The sequence below is a fragment of the Spermophilus citellus genome, assembly GCF_964194105.1.
Source record: "Spermophilus citellus genome assembly, chromosome: 2".
Taxonomy (NCBI): domain Eukaryota; kingdom Metazoa; phylum Chordata; class Mammalia; order Rodentia; family Sciuridae; genus Spermophilus; species Spermophilus citellus.
The window spans coordinates 197,490,432-197,509,130 of record NC_138183.1 but is presented as its reverse complement, the minus strand read 5'-3'; the positions used below and the strand labels follow the sequence as shown (position 1 = coordinate 197,509,130).

The 18,699-nt window shown below is 35.3% G+C and overlaps 2 protein-coding genes across 2 annotated transcripts; both read left to right on the top strand.

Moving 5' to 3' along the window:
- Window positions 1–9,571: 9,571 nt before the first annotated feature.
- On the top strand, window positions 9,572–10,507 carry LOC308642131 (olfactory receptor 51B2-like; the record flags this gene model as incomplete). The annotated part of the gene is made up of 1 exon (XM_081280737.1): window positions 9,572–10,507. The coding sequence occupies one exon, from the start codon at window positions 9,572–9,574 to the stop codon at window positions 10,505–10,507; it is 936 nt and encodes a 311-aa protein (XP_081136863.1).
- A 6,844-nt stretch (window positions 10,508–17,351) lies between these two features.
- Window positions 17,352–18,287, top strand: LOC308642129 (olfactory receptor 51B4-like; the record flags this gene model as incomplete). Its single annotated transcript, XM_081280735.1, has 1 exon — window positions 17,352–18,287. The coding sequence occupies one exon, from the start codon at window positions 17,352–17,354 to the stop codon at window positions 18,285–18,287; it is 936 nt and encodes a 311-aa protein (XP_081136861.1).
- Between the last annotated feature and the right edge of the window lie 412 nt (window positions 18,288–18,699).

Below are 18,699 nucleotides of genomic sequence, written 5' to 3'. Positions count from 1 at the left end.
TAGTCCTTGGTTTCCCCTTTTGCTTTCTTTACATCCTCCATTCCTATGTGGTCCACATGAAGACAGGCAAGCAGAGGGGTAATTTTTTAATGAATTTTTAAATAAGGTATGGAAGACCAGAATATAACATCAATGGTTTAGAGTCAAGGGGTCTTACTCTCTTTTCTCATAGAAAATTTGCAACATAGCACACACATGATTTAGAGCATGGATGTTGGAACTTGATTTACATTGTTGCTCTGGTTCTTGCTTTGCCACTTTGGGAAAGCTATTTAACCCAATTGTTTATCATGTTTTTTTTTTTAATCTCTAAAAATGTATAAAGTGATTACCAACATATAAATGTGTCATGGGGCTTTATTTAAAACATTTAGAATAGTGCTCAACATTCACCAAGCCCTTAAAGCTGAATTATCATTACCTCTGTCATAATCAATCACATTTATTTTAATTATTTGTATTTTTACCTATCTTCTCTCATACACAGTATGTTGTTTGAGGAATAAACACCATCTTTCATAAATCTATGATACATAGATAACCAAATATTAAATCATGGGATTATCATATCTGCTAATTTCTGTTACTGGAAATTGGGAATTTAATATTTTCTGATTGATGAAGAACACGATTCATTTCCAGTTTAAAACTCTTCCTCAGAAACACTATTCTACTTTGTATAGAGTTATTTTTTATTAGTCTTAGACATATGTATAAAAGATATACAAATACAGCAACACATTATTATTATTTTTCTAATAAGCCAATTATATTCAACTAAATTAATTATCGACATGAGAACAAAGCAATATTGAGAAAGGATAATATAAGCATATATGTCTATCATGAAGTTCTTTAATGAGAATTTTTTTATTTAGTAAAAGATTTATGGAAGTTCATTTATATAAAGAAATATAAAAAATTATACATTATAAGGTCTAGCTCAACAAATTTGTTGCAGAGTAAATTTGTTCAGTAATTGCTACCCAAAACAAGAAATGAAACTTTGTACTTTAAAAGCCCATTACACTCCTACATGGTCCACCAGTCAGACTAGTCCACCACTATTCATTACGAGCATTTTATGTCAATGAAATTAAAGTCCATATTTTGTATGTGTGTTCAGCTTCTATACTCATCAAATTTGTGAAAAACATACATGTTCCTATGTAGGGGTGTTTTGTTTTTTTCATTTCTATTTTTGCACAGTGTCTTTATTGTATGATTATAACCCATATTCACTCCCTTACTCTTAGCAGCTAAGAGTTACAATTGGGGTTCTGATTCTGCTCTGATGTTTCTGGTACATATTTACTTCATTGTTTTTGTACACAAAGATATGAATTTCTATTGGGTAATAATATAACTCCCTGGATAAACACATTCATGTGACATTCCTTTTCCAGAATTTTTTCCATTTGAGAAGTAGGTTGTAGCTGGACATGTTGGGGCATGCCTGTAATCCTAGGAGCTTGGGGAGGTTGAGACAGAAAGATCGTGAGTTCAAAGACAGCTTCACCAAGTTTGCAAGGCCCTAAGCAACTTAGTGAGGCCTGTCTCAAAATAAAATATTAAAAAGGGCTGGGGATCTGGGTTAGTGGTTAAGTGCCCCTGGGATCAATCCCCAGTACCAAAACAAACAGACAAGCAAAAGTTGTTAAGGGTCATTGATTTTTCAGGTGTTATTAATTATTAGTATAACTCTTTTTTTAAAAAGTTTGTTCTAATTAGTTATAAATGACAGTAGAATGCATTCTGACACATTGTACACAAATGGAACACAGCTTCTCTTTCCTCTTGCTGTACATGGTGCAGAAACACACCAGGAATGTAATTATACCTGTATATAGGGTAATAATATGTCTCATTCCACCGTCCTTCCTAACTCCACTTTCCTCTCCCCTTCCCTCACTCGCTTCTGCACAATCCAAAATTCCTTAATCCCCCACCGCCCATTATGGATTAGCGTCTGTTTATCAGAGAAAACATTCAGCCTTTGTTCTTTTTTTTTTTTTTTCGGTTTGGCTTATTTCACTTAGCATGGTATTCTCCAGTTACCCCACTCCTTGGTTTATACCCAAAGGACTTAAATCAGTATACTGTAATAAAGCCACATCAATGTTTATAGGAGCCCAATTCACAATAGCTAAACTATAGAACTAACCTAGATGCCCTTCAACAGGTGAATGGATAAAGAAAATGTGGTACATATACACAATGGAATATTACTCAGCCTTAAATAAAAACAAAATTATGCCATTGATGACTATTATTTCAGATATAAGAATAGCAAATATCTTTACTATTTATATCTGGATTTTTTATTCTCTTAACAATGATGTTTCACAAAAAAGTTGTTAACTTTAATGCTGGTTTTTTCATGGTTCTTGTTTGTGTATAATAGTTTAAAAATCTTACATGCAAACTCAATGTATAAAAGTTCTTTATCACACAGAGATTTTATCTTTCACCACAATTAAATTTGCCTATGGTGTGAAGTTGTTATAAAGAAAAATTTTTATGTACAGATTAATTTTATGCTTTGATTAGCTTTCTGATCCCCAGGTGACCCTGGAGATTATAAGTATAGTTTGTGTACACTTTTGCACCCTTTCACATAATAATAGTCCACATGTAGGATGATGTACTTTGTCCCTATCATAGCACCCCATCCAGAACATTTTTATTGTTTTTTTTAAAGAATATTTTTAGTTGGACGCAGTACCTTTATTTTATATATTTATGTATTTATATGTGGTTTGAGGATCAAACACAGTGACTCACATATGCTAGGCAAGCACTCCACCACTGAACCACAACCTCAGCCCCAGAACATTTTTATTGTTAAGCAACCAAATTTATGCACTCTCAAATGTCTAAGCAATCTGATAACTACGTTCCTACCATAGGTGGGTTCTTCATAAGCAGATGCTGAGACACATTTGAGGTTTAATATTTATTAGAGGTCAATATTATTGAAAGAAAAAGTATGGAGAATTCATCAGAGGGAGAAATAAAACTGAGATATAAGTTGGCAAAATTTATGCTAATCTAGTAGGAAGCTCTGGAGAGAGTATTACCCAACCAACCATATTACCTCAAGTTGGATTGAACTTGCTAGGCCTTTAAAACCCATCTTGCTTAGTCATCAGATGTGAGTTGCTCCCATCGGGTCTTGATGTTGGGCTCTCTGCAGCTTAGGGAGATCTTGAGGTCCTGCATGAACTGAGAGTTGAAGGCTGTCTGCTGACCACACTCCCAGAGCTGGGCAGGAAGTCATTCCTTGAGGGGAATCTAGACAGTGCATCCTGATGTCTACAACAGCTTCCTGTTGATGGCTTGTGTTTGGATGCTATTTTCCAAAACCCTTTAATATTCATGTTCCTGATATAATTTCAGTTTGCACCTCTTATAGACCTGTAAATAACTGGAACATACTACCCAGATATTCAAATAATATCCGCAAGATTTCACTGGCTTTTTCTTCAACATTGATCCCTAAATTCCACAGATGCTTATACTTACAGAAATTTACTACGGTTTTTATATTCAACAAACAAGCATATTATTTTTAATATTTGTTTTCTTAAATTTTACATTGAAATAATTCTAGATTCATAAGAAGCTGTACTAAAATATGCATATATCTTATAGACATTTCCCTCAGTTTTCCCCAGAGGTGATAATTGGAATAAGTATAGTATAAAATCAAAGCCAGTAAATTGACTTCAGTTTGATCCACAGAGATTATTTAAATTTCTCCAGTTTCACATGCACTTGTTTGAGTTCTGTAAAATTTTATTTTATATGTAGATACACATAAAATACTACCACCCTCAAAATATGGACCCAGTTCATATTCACAAGTCTCCCTCCTACTCCTCCCCTATAGACATATCCACTCTTCTTTTCCTTCTTCCTCTCATCCCTGACTCATGGCAACTGTTAATGTGATCCCCAGATAAATGATCTATAATTTTATTTCAAGAATAAATGGAATCACAGACTTTTTTTACTCAGTAGCTTCTTCCAATATGTTCTTCCCAATCTATTTTGATTCATTCACCATATGCATTATTCCTTTTTATTGTTGAATAAAAATCCATTTTTATGAGTGTACCAGTTTGCTTACCTGTTTATGCACTGAAGAGCATAGCAATGGCTGAAGTTTGTAGCAATTTCTAGGAAAAAAAGTTTCATTGAACATTCATGGCATTTTTTTATAAGTGTAAGTTTTAATTTTGCTGAGAAATGTCCAAAAGTATAATTATTAAGCCAAAAATAAATATATTGTTTAGTTCTCCCTGTGTCTTCACATAGTCTTCCTTATGTACCTATCCATATTCAAACTTCCTCCTCCTTTAAGTATGTCAGTCATATTCAATTAATGCCTAACCCCTAACTCCTCATTTGAAATTAATGAACTCTTTAAAGGACCTATTTCTAAATATAAACACATTTTGAGGAATTAAGCATTAGGACTTCAACATATGAATTTTTATAGGGACACAACTCAGCCCATAAGAGCTAAACACCATTATTTCATTGTTCTTTAAGGCTGAGTAATATTTCATTATGTATATTTACCACATTTTCTTTATCCATTCATCTGTTGAAGGACATCTACATTGTTTACATAGCTTGGCTATTGTGAATTGAGCTGCTACAAACATTGCTGTGGCTGCATCACTGTAGTATGCTGTTTTAAAGACCTTAGGGTAAATTCCAAGGAGTGGAAAAACTGGGTCATATGGTGGTTCCATTTTAATTTTTCTAAGGAACTCTATACTAATTTCCATAGTGGTTGCACCAATTTGCAGTCCCACCAACAATGTATGAGAGTACCTTTGTGCCCACAAACAGCAAGACGCCAATTTATTCCTGCAAGAATTATCTGGGTGTCTGATTTACATTAACATTACGTTTATTGTAACAAAACATAGTAAGAACTGAAGTATTTCTTTAAGAACAGAAAAATTTGTTCTGATGATATAGGTTAAGTTTGCTCTAAATCAGTAGCAAGCAGGATGGTTTCTGTAAGAGGTAAAGAGGAATCCAAAATATTACTATCTCTTGGACTACATTGATGGGGTATATTTGGCTGAAGCACTGTGTTTTGAGTGTGTGCTACATCTCTTGACAAGAAGAAAAATCTGGTAAGGACTTGGTGCTGCCTGCAGATCTTGAGATCATACGTGCACCGGGGAAGGCTGCCTGGATTTCAACATAGGGACCCTAGGCTGGTTCTGAGATAAATCAAGCAGAAAATATGATGCAATTCAGAACACTTAGACCAAGAAGATGTTCCAGTTTCTCCTGAGAGCAACTAGGAAGTATTTAGCCATAGAAGTGCACGTGGAGAATAAATAGCCTCCCACAGGAGACATAAGGGTCTACAGGGATGATAAAGTCAAGCTCTCTGATTCCTCATGCATAAGCTGCTACCTGTGGCTCCATTATTCCCATACCTTATTTGGAGGCTATCATTCTAGAGCTTGGGGAGGTTAATTTAGTGTTCAATCTCCTGCAGAAGAGGGGTTAAAATAGAATATTTCTTTAGATCCCAATTGGCTACAAAAGGGAGGCATCTGGGGAAGGGCTTTCTTCTTTAATAACCTCAGGGACTGAGTCTCTTAGCAGACATCGAGAAGGAGCCATATGATCTGAGTGTTCAGGAGGGAAACAATATCCCACTCCTCCACACATTGCCAAGCTTATGATACATGTGAGCATGAAGAGATACTAAACATTTGCAGACAGTACTATGGGACTTCAATAAAAGCTGTCAGAGAGAGAGAGTGTGAGAAGGGAAGGATCTCCACAGTCTGCAGCTTTGGATGTCTGCATAGAGCTCAGGCTGAAGCTGATGGCACTCAGGAATGGAGTTGGAAATGAGAATGTAAGACATTTCGTGCCCAGGAATAAAAATATGGTTGACCCACTCATGTCTTCGCACCTTTCTAGGAGATGAACAGAGATGTATCATTTGTTCTACCAGACTTGTTTTTAAATGATACAGGGAAAGATTACAGTTGTAAATGGTAAAAGTTGTATCTGATTTTTTTTCTACATGTTGAATTATGGACTCTCTTGGTACCATTATCAACTATGGGCCTCTTTTCTTCCCTATGATGTTTCCTTACCTTTTGTCTGTTGTCTCCTGTTCTTTCTTTAAGAAACCAAGAGCAGCTTCTAGTGGAAGAAATGTGCATTTCCCAAAGCCTGAAGTAGGGTGATACTATAGCCCGCCCACTAAAGCTGCAGTACAAAGCACATCTACACAGAACTTATAGGGATTCTGCAGGCAAAACATTGGGATGAAGGTTATTGGCAAATACAATCTGTCCCTTCCGTGTAGGATAGCTTTCCCTGTAGTGTATAATTACTTGCACTACATGTTCTTTTACACAAGAGAATTCCTCACAAAATTGTGGTATGCCTGGAGACTGAGTTAAAGAAGACCATTGTTAAAGGGTCAGAGAAGAAATCAGGAAAAGAGAGCAAAGAAGTTTAGTTCTGAATTTAGAGTAAGAAGAAGAGTTATGTGAAACTACCTCTGCATCCAATAACTAAAGAATATATATCTCTTATTATATTTCCAATAGGTACTAAATTCTCATTTTTATTTGTCTCTCTTGAGAACAGAGTATGGAGATGAAGAAGTGATTCCATTAATTTTGTATTTCTTAGCAGTAAGCCAAAAGACCTGTGCAATTGTTTCATGCAAAGTTGTCTGCACTTCTTGACTGCTGGAAACGATTACAGCAGGGTCTGACTTGTATGGGTTCAAGGTAAGAGGATGTTTTTCTTTGGCAGCATCTTATGCGTGGTGTTTCAACACTGAATAAAAAAAATCTACTTGGGAGCATATTTGAATGAGACTATCTTGTTAGTTTGAAATAAAAACAGCTTGAAGAAACTCTTCTGGTATGTGAAAAGAAACAAATAGGAAGTATATTTTCTCCAATTCATCTATATTTACTAATAGAGTTATGATTTTTCCACAAGTCAATAATTTCTTCTTCAGATTTTCCATTTTGAGTAAAAGATTTTACTGTTATCTGTTCAAATCAGTAATCTTAAGAACAATACTATTTTGTTTTCCTTAACTTTCATTTCCAATATGATGTCAAGTCTTGACAAAACAGAAAAAATATCTTTATGTGTTTACATATTGTTATATTTTTTACTGCTTCTCTCTTAGAATAACCACAACATTCTTTATCTGGATTATTTCAATATCTTTTTAACTAACCCTTTTCTCCTCCACCTCCTCCTCCTCTTCCTCCTCCTTCATTAGTTATTATTCATATAAGTGCCAATAAATCATTTAAAATGGTAATTAAAATATGTCTGAATATGTCACCACTCTATCCTTTATTGTGATTTTTAAATATTTCCAGTATCTCCTCACCACATTTCTAGTAAAGCAAAATCCTATTGTGATCCATGAAGTTCTTTGAGACCTGATACTGCTGGGACATATAGTATTACCTGTTGTCTCTCTCCTGTTTACTTATCAAACTCTGGTCACCCTGATTTTCCCCTCTCAATTCCAGGGTCTTCCTCCAAATCTTAATTTGTCAACTTTTCTTTGTTATTTAGGTCTCAGTTCAAATATCACCTCCTCATAGGTGCAATCCCAGACCACTCAAGCTATTGTATTAACCTGCGTAACAATCAGTTCACATTAAAGAGTGCTATTTTAAGTTATATTTACATTTTTCTAAAAATGTCTTATTAATTTTTAAACTTAATTTATGACTTATAAAATCGTTTTACCTCTTAATTCCAGAACTTTCATTACAGGAATTGGGGGTTCGCTCCAAATCTGAAATGATACTACTGTGATTCTGTACTTCACAGGCTGTATATCAGGAAACATGAAGGGAATAAATAAGGCTTTGGAAATTACACTGAGACAGAAAAATAAATCGCTACTCAAGGAAATAGACACTGCTGGTTCCCTGCCTACTTCTTCCAGAGCCCCTAACCCTGGCTGCCTTGAGTAGTGGTGGATAAGACTGTATCTATCATTCTCTGCAGCCTGTCCTCCATGAATGGGGTCAGTGGGGACTTGCCCTAATAGATTACCCCAAACCTGGGGCAGTCCACATAAAAATACATTTTATTTGTTCTAGAGGAAGTGATGTTGCCAGCAACGGGGTTATATTTAAGCAGTAAGATAGCTGAGTAGGTGCTAGTGAGAGGAAAATCCACCTATTGATGAAATGAGGCAGAGGAGTCTAACTTTAGATGAATTATTTCAGAAACTCACTACCTCTACTCCATTTTGAGTCCCAAATGTGGCTCTTCCAAAGCCATAAATTAGTACTTAGTACAGAGAGGACATAAATTCAGCATTCTGACTCAAGCCGTTTCCAAAAACTGACTCCTAATCATGACTTCCCCAATTCTATTGATTTTTAGAAAGACTTGCAAGCAGGATGGTGTTCAGGAGGAACTTAACTGAATTTCTAATGTCAAAAGTAAAAATGAGGTCTTCTTGATTGATCACATTGCACCCATACTCATTTAAAAATTTTATTATTGTGCTAGTTTACAGAATAAATTTAGAAAATAAGACATAAGAGAGACCCTCATATCCTTGTTTCTTTCCTAGAATATGAGTATTATGGTTTTTCACTCAGTACAAATTATTATTTTTTTTTAATTCAGGGATTGAAAGACTACCTTGGCCAATCCATTTCTTCACCTTACTATTGAACACTTAAACAGTTATTTTTTTTTACCTGACTTGTATTGTTCCAGAAACAAGAACCATGGCTGCTGGATAACTACAGGAGACAGATAATAAAGCTTACTGTTCCAAAGAACTTATCAGTAATTATGCTTGTTCGTGAGAAAATCTATCTTCAAGAATGCATGCACCAAGTATTATAACAGCCAGTCTCATTTGAAACGACAACATAGACTTCATTTCAATACTTGGGTCAAGAAAGACTTGGAGTTTTTAATGTGGGACTCAAGTATGAACTCCAGGAAGACTGAATGCTTTTAGACATGGGGTCATCTGCTCGTCTCCATCTCTCTCCATAAAGGGATCATAACTTTTGTTAGAATTCAATAAAACATTGGCATTCAATTTCAAAACTAAAGTAAGAAAAAAATTTTAATGAAAACTATGTCTTTATTATTATTGTATAATATAAAATATAAAATTTAAATGTAGCAAAAAATACCCTGAAACCAAATAACAGTGTAGCTAAATACAGTTGTCATTCTTTTGTATGAATTTGTCATCTTTTTTGTAACCATTATTGCTTCAAACATATTTCAGCATACATACAACAAGCAGTAGGGTATCTTGCTATAAAAATAATGTGTTTTTTAATTGAGAAAAATTTTAACCATTGACTTAATATTATATGTAACTTTAGAAAAGATGATCTTTCCTTATCCCTGGTACACCCTCTAAGACTCTGCTATTCTATAAGACAACTGTATGCATATATCAATTAGTTCTTCCTAAGTATGAATATTGTGATTGAAACTGGTGAGGTTTGGGGTTCCTAGTTTTCATAAATCTTTCTCCACTTGTGAGCAAAGCATGTGGCCCAATATTAGTGCTGCCCCATTTCTGTTGAATGGCTTCCCAGGTCTGGAGGCAGCTTACCACTGGATCTCCATTCTCTTCTTTGCCATCTATGTCTCTGTGTTTCTGGGCAATGGCACACTCCTCTACCTCATCAAAGATGACTGCCACCTCCAGGAACCCATGTACTACTTCCTTGCTATGCTGGCAGGCACAGACCTTACAGTGACATTGACGACAATGCCTACTGTAATGGGTGTCTTATGGGTGAATCACAGGGAGATAAGCCACGGGGCCTGCTTCTTACAGGCCTATGTCATTCACTCCCTTTCCATTGTAGAATCAGGCATCCTGCTTGCCATGGCCTATGACCGTTTTATTGCCATCTGCTCTCCTCTGAGGTACAAATCCATCCTTACCAACTCCAGGGTGATGAAAATAGGTCTGGGGGTACTGCTAAGAGGCTTTTTATCTCTTGTGCCCCCAATTCTGCCACTCTTTTGGTTTCCATATTGCCATTCCCATGTTCTTTCCCATGCCTTTTGTCTCCACCAAGATGTCATGAAACTTGCTTGTGCTGATATTACATTTAATCGCTTATACCCGGTTGTTCTGGTGGCTCTGACTTTCTTCCTAGATGCTCTGATCATTCTCTTTTCTTACATCCTGATTCTGAAGACAGTTATGGGCATTTCCTCTGGAGAGGAGCGAGTTAAGGCCCTCAACACTTGTGTCTCCCATATGAGCTGCGTCCTGGTATTTTACATCACTGTGATTGGCCTGACCTTCATCCACAGGTTTGGGAAGCATGCCCCCCATGTGGTCCACATCACCATGAGCTATGTCTACTTTCTCTTTCCTCCATTCATGAACCCAATTATATACAGCATCAAGACCAAGCAGATTCAGAGGAGTATCATTCAACTATTTTCTGGGTATAACAGGGCTTGAGACATTACTTCAAAATCTTGAGATCCTAGGATTCTGCGTCTTGCGTATAATAAGAAGGAACCTCAGTTTTATACACAGTCTTCTTTTTTTCAGAATTTAAGAGACCTGCATTTTTACATGAATCTCCAAGGTATTTTAAGCAATGAATCTATCTATCCATTGATGAACACTAAATGCACTAAATCTATCTATGTATCTATGTATCTATCTATCTCTCTATCATTTATCAATCATAAAGAAAGTAGGAAAATGAAATTCCAGTGAATTTGGAGATGCAGAATATGGATATGTACCTTAATAAGCAGGAAAGATAGGGCAGTTCAGAAACTATATCTATAAAATGTAAAAATAAAATTTCAGAAGAGGTCTAGATATGTGAGCAGTCTGGGTCAGCCACAGACTACATAAAGAAAAATATGCAAATGCAGATGAATTTAGTGGCCATATAAAAATGTATTAGAGCATATGAATTGAAGACCATGGAATTGATGTAGCCAAACTACCCTATTTTAAATATGGTCTTCTTTTCAGATGAAACATATGCCATTTATAAAGCTTTACAGTAGAGTTTCTGTAAATTCATTAATTGCCATTAGTTTATTTCATTAGTTGATTTGTTTCTCTTTATACTGTTTTCTCTAAATTCTGAACAAAATACTTTTGATATGTCTGGCAGACAAAATTCTGACATTGTAGTTTTTGACTATTCATTTCATTTTTATGTTTTATTTCTAATTAACATGTAACAATTATATATATTTACATGATTCAGTGTGATCTTTCATCACATGTATATGGTGTATAATAATAAAATGAAAAAAAATTAGTATATCCATTATCTTAATCATTTATCACTTGTTTCTGTTGGGATCATTCAAATTCTTTTCTTCTAGATATTTTGAAATATGCAATGAACTATTATTTACTATAGTCACCAAATTTCACTAATGCTTCAATGAATACTAGTGTAGAAGTTCTTGCTTTCAATTTTTGGGAGGCTATACACCTTGAAAGGGAATTGATGGGTCAAATGGTAATTTTATGCTTAAGTTTTTGAGACACTTCTAAACAGTTTTTTTCCAACTGCTGCACCATTTTACATTCCTTCTGGCAATGCTAGGGGATACCAAATTATCCACATTCTCTACCACACATGTCATTTTTTTATTGCTTTGATTACAGTTTCCTTAGTAGGTATAATGTGGTCTCCTAATGTGATTTTGGTTTTTTTCCTTTAATGATTAATGATGCCAAACATTTTCATTGTATATTGATTGGCTATTTTTATATATTTGGATAAATGTGCACGGAACTATTTTTAAACCAGTCTATGCAGATGTTCTTTTAAGTTGTTCTGAGTCTGGAGAATTGAATCCTGAATTTGCACTTCATGTTTTTGTCATAAAGTGTTAAATATCTCACAGAGAGTTTCTTAAAACACTTATTAAATTATTGATGCCTTTCCTTATATATGGTCAGATTCTGCTTGAATACCTCTCCCCATCTTTTTGTACTGTGAATAATCTAATCTGCTTCCCAAGAGGATCCCTTAAAAAAAAGCTAATTAAAAAGTAATTATTATATCCATTATCTTTATCGTTTATCACTTATTTGCGTTGGGATCATTCAAAATCTTTTTGTCCTTCCTGAAGGAAGGACATTTTAAATTCAGATTGTGTAAATAAACACACACACACACACACACATACACTTACACACATACACATACACTTACATATATACATGCATACATATATGTGTAGATGTGCATGTACATGTGTATATATATGTGTATATGTGTTATATACATTCATGTATATATTTGCGTGTGTGTATATATTTCACTTGCCTGGAAATAGTGTGACAGGACAACATATAGGAAAGAAGATATAATTATTTCAGAACTAAAAGGTAAGGCATCTGCATTTTAAGATAGTCTGTGCAGATGTTCTTTTGAATTTTTCTTAGTCTGGAGACTCCTTGAATCCTTACTTTGCACATTATGTTTTTATCATTATGTCTTAAATAACTTGTAGAGAGTTTCTTGAAATATTTATTAAATTATTGATGCTTTCCCTATTTAGGGAGAAAAAATATATGCTCATAATTCATTTACAATAATTATTTTTTCTAGTCTTCTTTTTAAAGAGCTCTATATTATGAATAAAGAAAATATGTAGAGAAATGTAATCTAATTTATGTAATGTTTAAAAAATAGATTATGGGAGAAGTTTCCTGTGTGACAAATGTTCTGAAATTTTCTCAGATTGTTTTAATTGTGAAACTGAATGATCTTCAACAAATTTCCTAAGGAAAGAGTATGTCCCATGGTACAATGCTAATGTTATGGATGCTGATATAAAACAAAATTCTAACATCCAGTTGTCCTCCAACGGCATTGTTTGGTCTTCTTAATTTGTCCAGGAAGCCCCTGATGTTTATAAGCATGTTGCTAGAAAGTTCCATTCCAGATCAATCCCATCTTGATATTCTGACCTTGGTTCAGAGGTTCTTATGCCTGAGGAAGGACTGGCTTTGCAAGTTGTGTTTGAAGAATAGAAGCTGTGGGACATAGCTCCTGTGGTGGCCATGAGATACTTTGACAAGTATCCTGCTATAATACCTAAATTTTACGGATCGATTGCCTCATTTACAGTTTTCTTTTAGGTGAAAGGGACTTGAGCTAAGCAAAGCCCTTTTAAGTTAAAATTACTGGGACACTCAACACTGCTCTAACTTCTTCTTTCAGCATTATCTCCAGAAGACAGCTATCTCTTAGTATCCTCTATACACTCAAACCTCTCATTCTGTCCCTAGACCATTAGGTTTAATTCCCCAGACTACAATGTATGAGGCTCTCCTCAGTGATTTCAACATGAATTTTTGTCTTCTTCTATATAGTGATACAGTGAATAAATTCAGAAAAGAAAATGAATATTTGTATAGTATCATCTGAGTAGAGTCCTTTATTTATCCTTTTTAGGAGTTAGTTAAGCTATTTAATAGTTTTGGTAGAATAAAGGGATAGATATATTTAGTGTATTTAAGCATCAGCATGCCGTTTTCAAAGAATGCAGAATATGATTTTTACAATAGGTACTAAAACTAGGGGACAAATCTGAAGCAACTAGTTCTATTACCAATAAATGTAAAGGTTTTCAATTTGGCCACAAAATCAATTGCTTGATTACATGATTCAGTATTCATTCAATTAACTAACATTTATTAAGCACCAAACATGTATTAAACTCTGTGCTAAGCACTGAACATCTTTCAGAAGTTTTATTTACTGTGAGTACAATGTGAATTAACTTTTTAAGAAAGTGATTTCAAAATTACAACTTAACTATAATTCTAAAACCAAAAGTTTTCTTAGGTGAATTATTAATTATATTTATTGCTGATATTATTCCAAATCACACTCTGGCAAAATCTTATATGAGATTATGAGGGACTATTCAGTCTTCATTTACTGCCTGAGTATAAATAGGTTATAGTTTGTAGGATGCTACTTGCTAGGGGTAAGTCATCTGTATCTTGTCAGACATGCATTTTATTATTATTTTTAAATATAAAAGACATGATTTTGCCAAGTATCTCAAAATAAGGGTCTTGGGTACAGAGTTAAAAACCTAAACAATTTTTAGGCTTCTTAAATAGAAGTTTAGCGTGTGATCCAGTGAAGGAGATTTTTAGACTGGACCTGATATTCAACACTTTAATTAGTATGTAGAGTCAGGAGAAGCATCGTAGAAAACAAATAAGAATTTTTAATCATGATATAATAAACAGTTAAAAGACTAACAGATGTTCAACCAAAGGAAGCATTCTTAGAGGCATTAATGCAGATCTCTTTATACATCTAGAGATAATATAGAAATGCGATTGTTTAGACCTGATTTGTTAAGCATTCTGGAGTAAAGTGTTAAAATAAGGGAAGATTATTAGATATTTCAAGGAGATAGCTTTCTCTCTCTTCATGTGCATGTGTTGTTTGTGTAAATGGATTATATATATTTATTCATATATATGTATGTCAATGTATTAACTCACAGGGTAGTGCATTTACAACCAATGGAGAGGACGAATAGATGTCTGCAAAGCAATCATTATGATGAAATTATTAGGTGGAGGCTCAAGGATTTGATAAAGGGTTCGTTGGATAGGCTCTTTACCTTGTTATTCTTTTTGAAAATATAATATGTAAATAGTTTTAAAAAGGGAGAAGGTAATATTCTTCCTCAAATGTCAATATTCAGGAAGAAAGAGATCTTCCCACTCTATGACCCATTGAAAGAGCACTGGGTGTACTGCAAGTCATACCTCATCTGATGTTAGAGAAACAGCTTGTCTTATAAGTTCTCCATCCAGAAAAAATGTAAGATCATGGGTATAAACCTCAATGGTCAGATCTTTCCCAGGAGGAGGAGGAGAAGTGGATTGTTTGGTATTTCCAAATCACCTTTGTAGAACTAGGCTAGAATGATCCCGTGGGAATTGTTTCTTTAATAAATATACCTTGCATCAGGGTTCTGAATATATCCTGGGGACATAGCAACAAACAGATTCTCAAACGATGCTTATAAACCACAAAAAGAAAAATGGCTCAGGTAAGGAAGCCCAAGAAGTCATATGCTGCAAGGATGTTTAAGAGTAACTCTTCTACCTGGCTTTTCAGCCAATTTTTAAGAAAAGGCGGGAATGCAGAAAGGTTTTTTAAAATATTAAAATTTTAGCTTGTCTAGCAATGCATGAAGCCTTGGAATTAATACTTAGAAACACACACACACACACACACACACAATAGAGGAAAGGGTATAGGATATGAAAAGGCAAATTTTGACCTGAAAAACACTTTTTGTACTTAATGAATACTAATAAATACCGGTTGAAAACATGAGATTGAAATTTGGGTCAAAGAAACCTGGATCTGAATTCCCATATGCCACATACTAGTTGCTAAAAACCTTAGTCAAGTTGCTTGACCTAGGGCTCAGTTTCCTCACCTAAAGCATGTAAATAGTACAATGTGTGCACTTTCTTGTGTGCACTCACTTTTCTTCTCACAATCATTAGGCATTTATTCCTACCATTCTACTGAATTTGTCAAGATCATCAAAAGAACTACTTGACAAAAACAATGGGCATTTTTCCATTTTTATCTTATTTGGGAACTCTGATATTATTTACTGTTAAAGTATAATGCTACGTATATCTCTAAAATTTCTTTTCCACTGATTTTTGTGAAAATAGATCACGTTTGCTACCCTTTTATATATTTGCCTTCTTATATATCCATTTTCTTTGGGATTCTTTTTTTCCTACTGCAAAGGGAAGTTTTTCCTAGGTTCCCAACTTTTCTTTCCAGATTTCCTCTCCCACTTTAATTAATGCCTAAGTTAACATGTAAACAGTAACTTGAAAGTTAAAATCTTTCAGATTGCTCTCTGCAGCCATGGCTTCCCATTGTTAATTGAATTAAAAATTACACATACATAAATGTATATATAACTAATTTTTTTTAACAAGAATAGATTCTTAGGAAAAAAAACTAAAGTATAGGGATTAGAGTCAGTAGACACTGACATTAAAGGGTTTTGCAGATTATCTGGCACTGAATAGGTTCTTGTTTGTTTGTTTCTGTAAGAATGGGAAGAGATGATAGTGAGCTCCAGTCACGTCTGTGTCACTGAGTCATAACTCCAGCCCCTCCTTGTCATTCTCTTTAATACTTACTGTAATAATTCTGCTCCAATATTTCCTGACTGCATGCAAACAGAATAAGATCAAAAAACCTTGATCTTATAAGATTACAATTATAAATAGACCACATTTCAAAGACCCCTGTGAAGCCATTCTTAATTTTTCTGGATATGGGCTTAAATAATCTATATAAACGTCTCCATCAGCAATATAAGACATCATTTTCCCCCCTGGCAACCTTGAAATTCCCCCCATATCTATCAGTGTAAAGTTTATGCTTTCAACCACCAATTTCTGATATTGCTATTGCTTTTCAAATAAACATTTTTCCCCCTAAATCTATGGCTGTACGTAAGTATCAGGCTTCTCTGGAGACCTTCAGTCCAGAGGTCTGCATTCTTTAAAATTTTTCTTTAGGAGTTCCCAACAAGTGGTTTTTGTTTTTTTGTGTTTTAAATTTTGTCTCCAATGTTGCAACACTGAAAATTCAGAGTCCCAACTTCCCCAACTCAACACACCCTTCTAGAATGAGTTTGCCAATTATATCTGGTTGTTCAGAGTTCTTTAGATAGGAGAACAAGTTCTCTCCCATGTATGGAACATTTAACATAGCAACATTGATTACAGTATTTCTCAAGTATTTAGTAATGGTTGACTAATTTCTCTTAATCAAGCATTTTCCTCAGTGATTAATCTTTAAACAATTATTTGTTTCAAGAGAGAAAATCTGAACTGATGCAAATTGAATAAAAATGCAGCAAAGGCCTATTTGAGAAATAATAGTAGATGGAATAAACTAGTGAAGAGAATGAAGTTGGTCTGAAGGTGAGCAATTCGAGAGTTGGAGTCAAGGTTACAAAAACACAGAGGTGTGATTGAAAAACCAAAAGCTGTGTGCTTCACAATAAAGTGTGATTATTATCATGATTGTTATTACTATTATTTGTTACTCTAGGCAAAGGCTTAGTGAAATCAGGCTTATAATTGATGAAGTCTGATACAACATACAAAAACTTACATGTTTTGAGGTGAGAAATGGCCTGATGGTGTGCTACAAGAAGACGGTGAGAGAGAGAAAGAATACTGTTTATGTAGACACCATAAACCCTGAAAAAATCTTCCCTCCACCTGCAAAACCACCATGTGGTCCAACAACACTGCTGCTCCCTTCTTGCTGACTGGCTTTCTGGGCTCAGAAGCAATTCACCACTGGATCTCCATCCCTTTCTTTTTCATCTATCTCTCCATCCTCTTAGGGAATGGCACACTTCTCTTCCTCGTTTGGAATGACCACAGCCTTCATGAGCCCATGTACTACTTCCTGGCTGTGCTGGCAGGTACAGATCTTGGAATGACATTGACTATAATGCCCACAGTCCTGGGTGTCCTGTTGCTGAACCAGAGGGAGATTGCCCAGGGTGCCTGTTTCACTCAGTCCTACTTCATCCACACATTAGCTATCGTAGAATCAGGTATCTTGCTTGCCATGGCCTATGACCGTTTTATTGCCATCCGCTCTCCTCTGAGGTACAAATCCATACTTACCAATTCCCGGGTAATAAAAATAGGTCTGGGGGTAATGCTAAGAGGCTTTGTGTCTATCGTGCCCCCAATTTTGCCACTTTATTGGTTTCCATATTGCCGTTCCCATGTTCTTTCCCATGCCTTTTGTCTCCACCAAGATGTCATGAAACTTGCTTGTGCTGATATTACATTTAATCGCTTATACCCAGTTGTTCTGGTGGCTCTGACTTTCTTCCTAGATGTTCTGATCATTCTCTTTTCTTACATCCTGATTCTGAAGACAGTTATGGGCATTGCCTCTGGAGAGGAGCGAGCTAAGGCCCTCAACACTTGTGTCTCCCATATGAGCTGCGTCCTGGTATTTTACATCACTGTGATTGGCCTGACCTTCATCCACAGGTTTGGGAAGCATGCCCCCCATGTGGTCCACATCACCATGAGCTATATCTACTTTCTCTTTCCTCCATTCATGAACCCAATTATATACAGCATCAAGACCAAGCAGATTCAGAAGAGCATCATTCACCTATTTTCTGGGCATGGCAGAGCTTGAGTATTTATTATAATGTCTTGAGAGTGCCCTGATTTGGGGGTATTTCCCATTATTATAAAAAAAATCTTGGTCTACCCAGTTTTTCAGAGTTAGAATTAGTTATAAAAAAGAAGGTGGACTTGAGTAGCAAAATTATGTATGCATCCATTGTAATAAAGAAGAAATGCCTGTGATCTTGAAGAAAAGGATATAAGTAACAGAAGTTAGGGAGATAGAACAATCTATATCCAGTTTCCAAAAGAAGAGCAATTGTCGGAGGCCTCCCTGAACAGGAGATAAGCACACCTCTTTAAGCCTTGAGTATGGAGGTATTGGACTGGCATTGCACCCGCTGCAGTGCATGTGGACTTAACTCTGCTCAGCAAGAGAGGTGTACTCTGGGATTGGGCGTCACACTAAGGGGGCTGAGCTT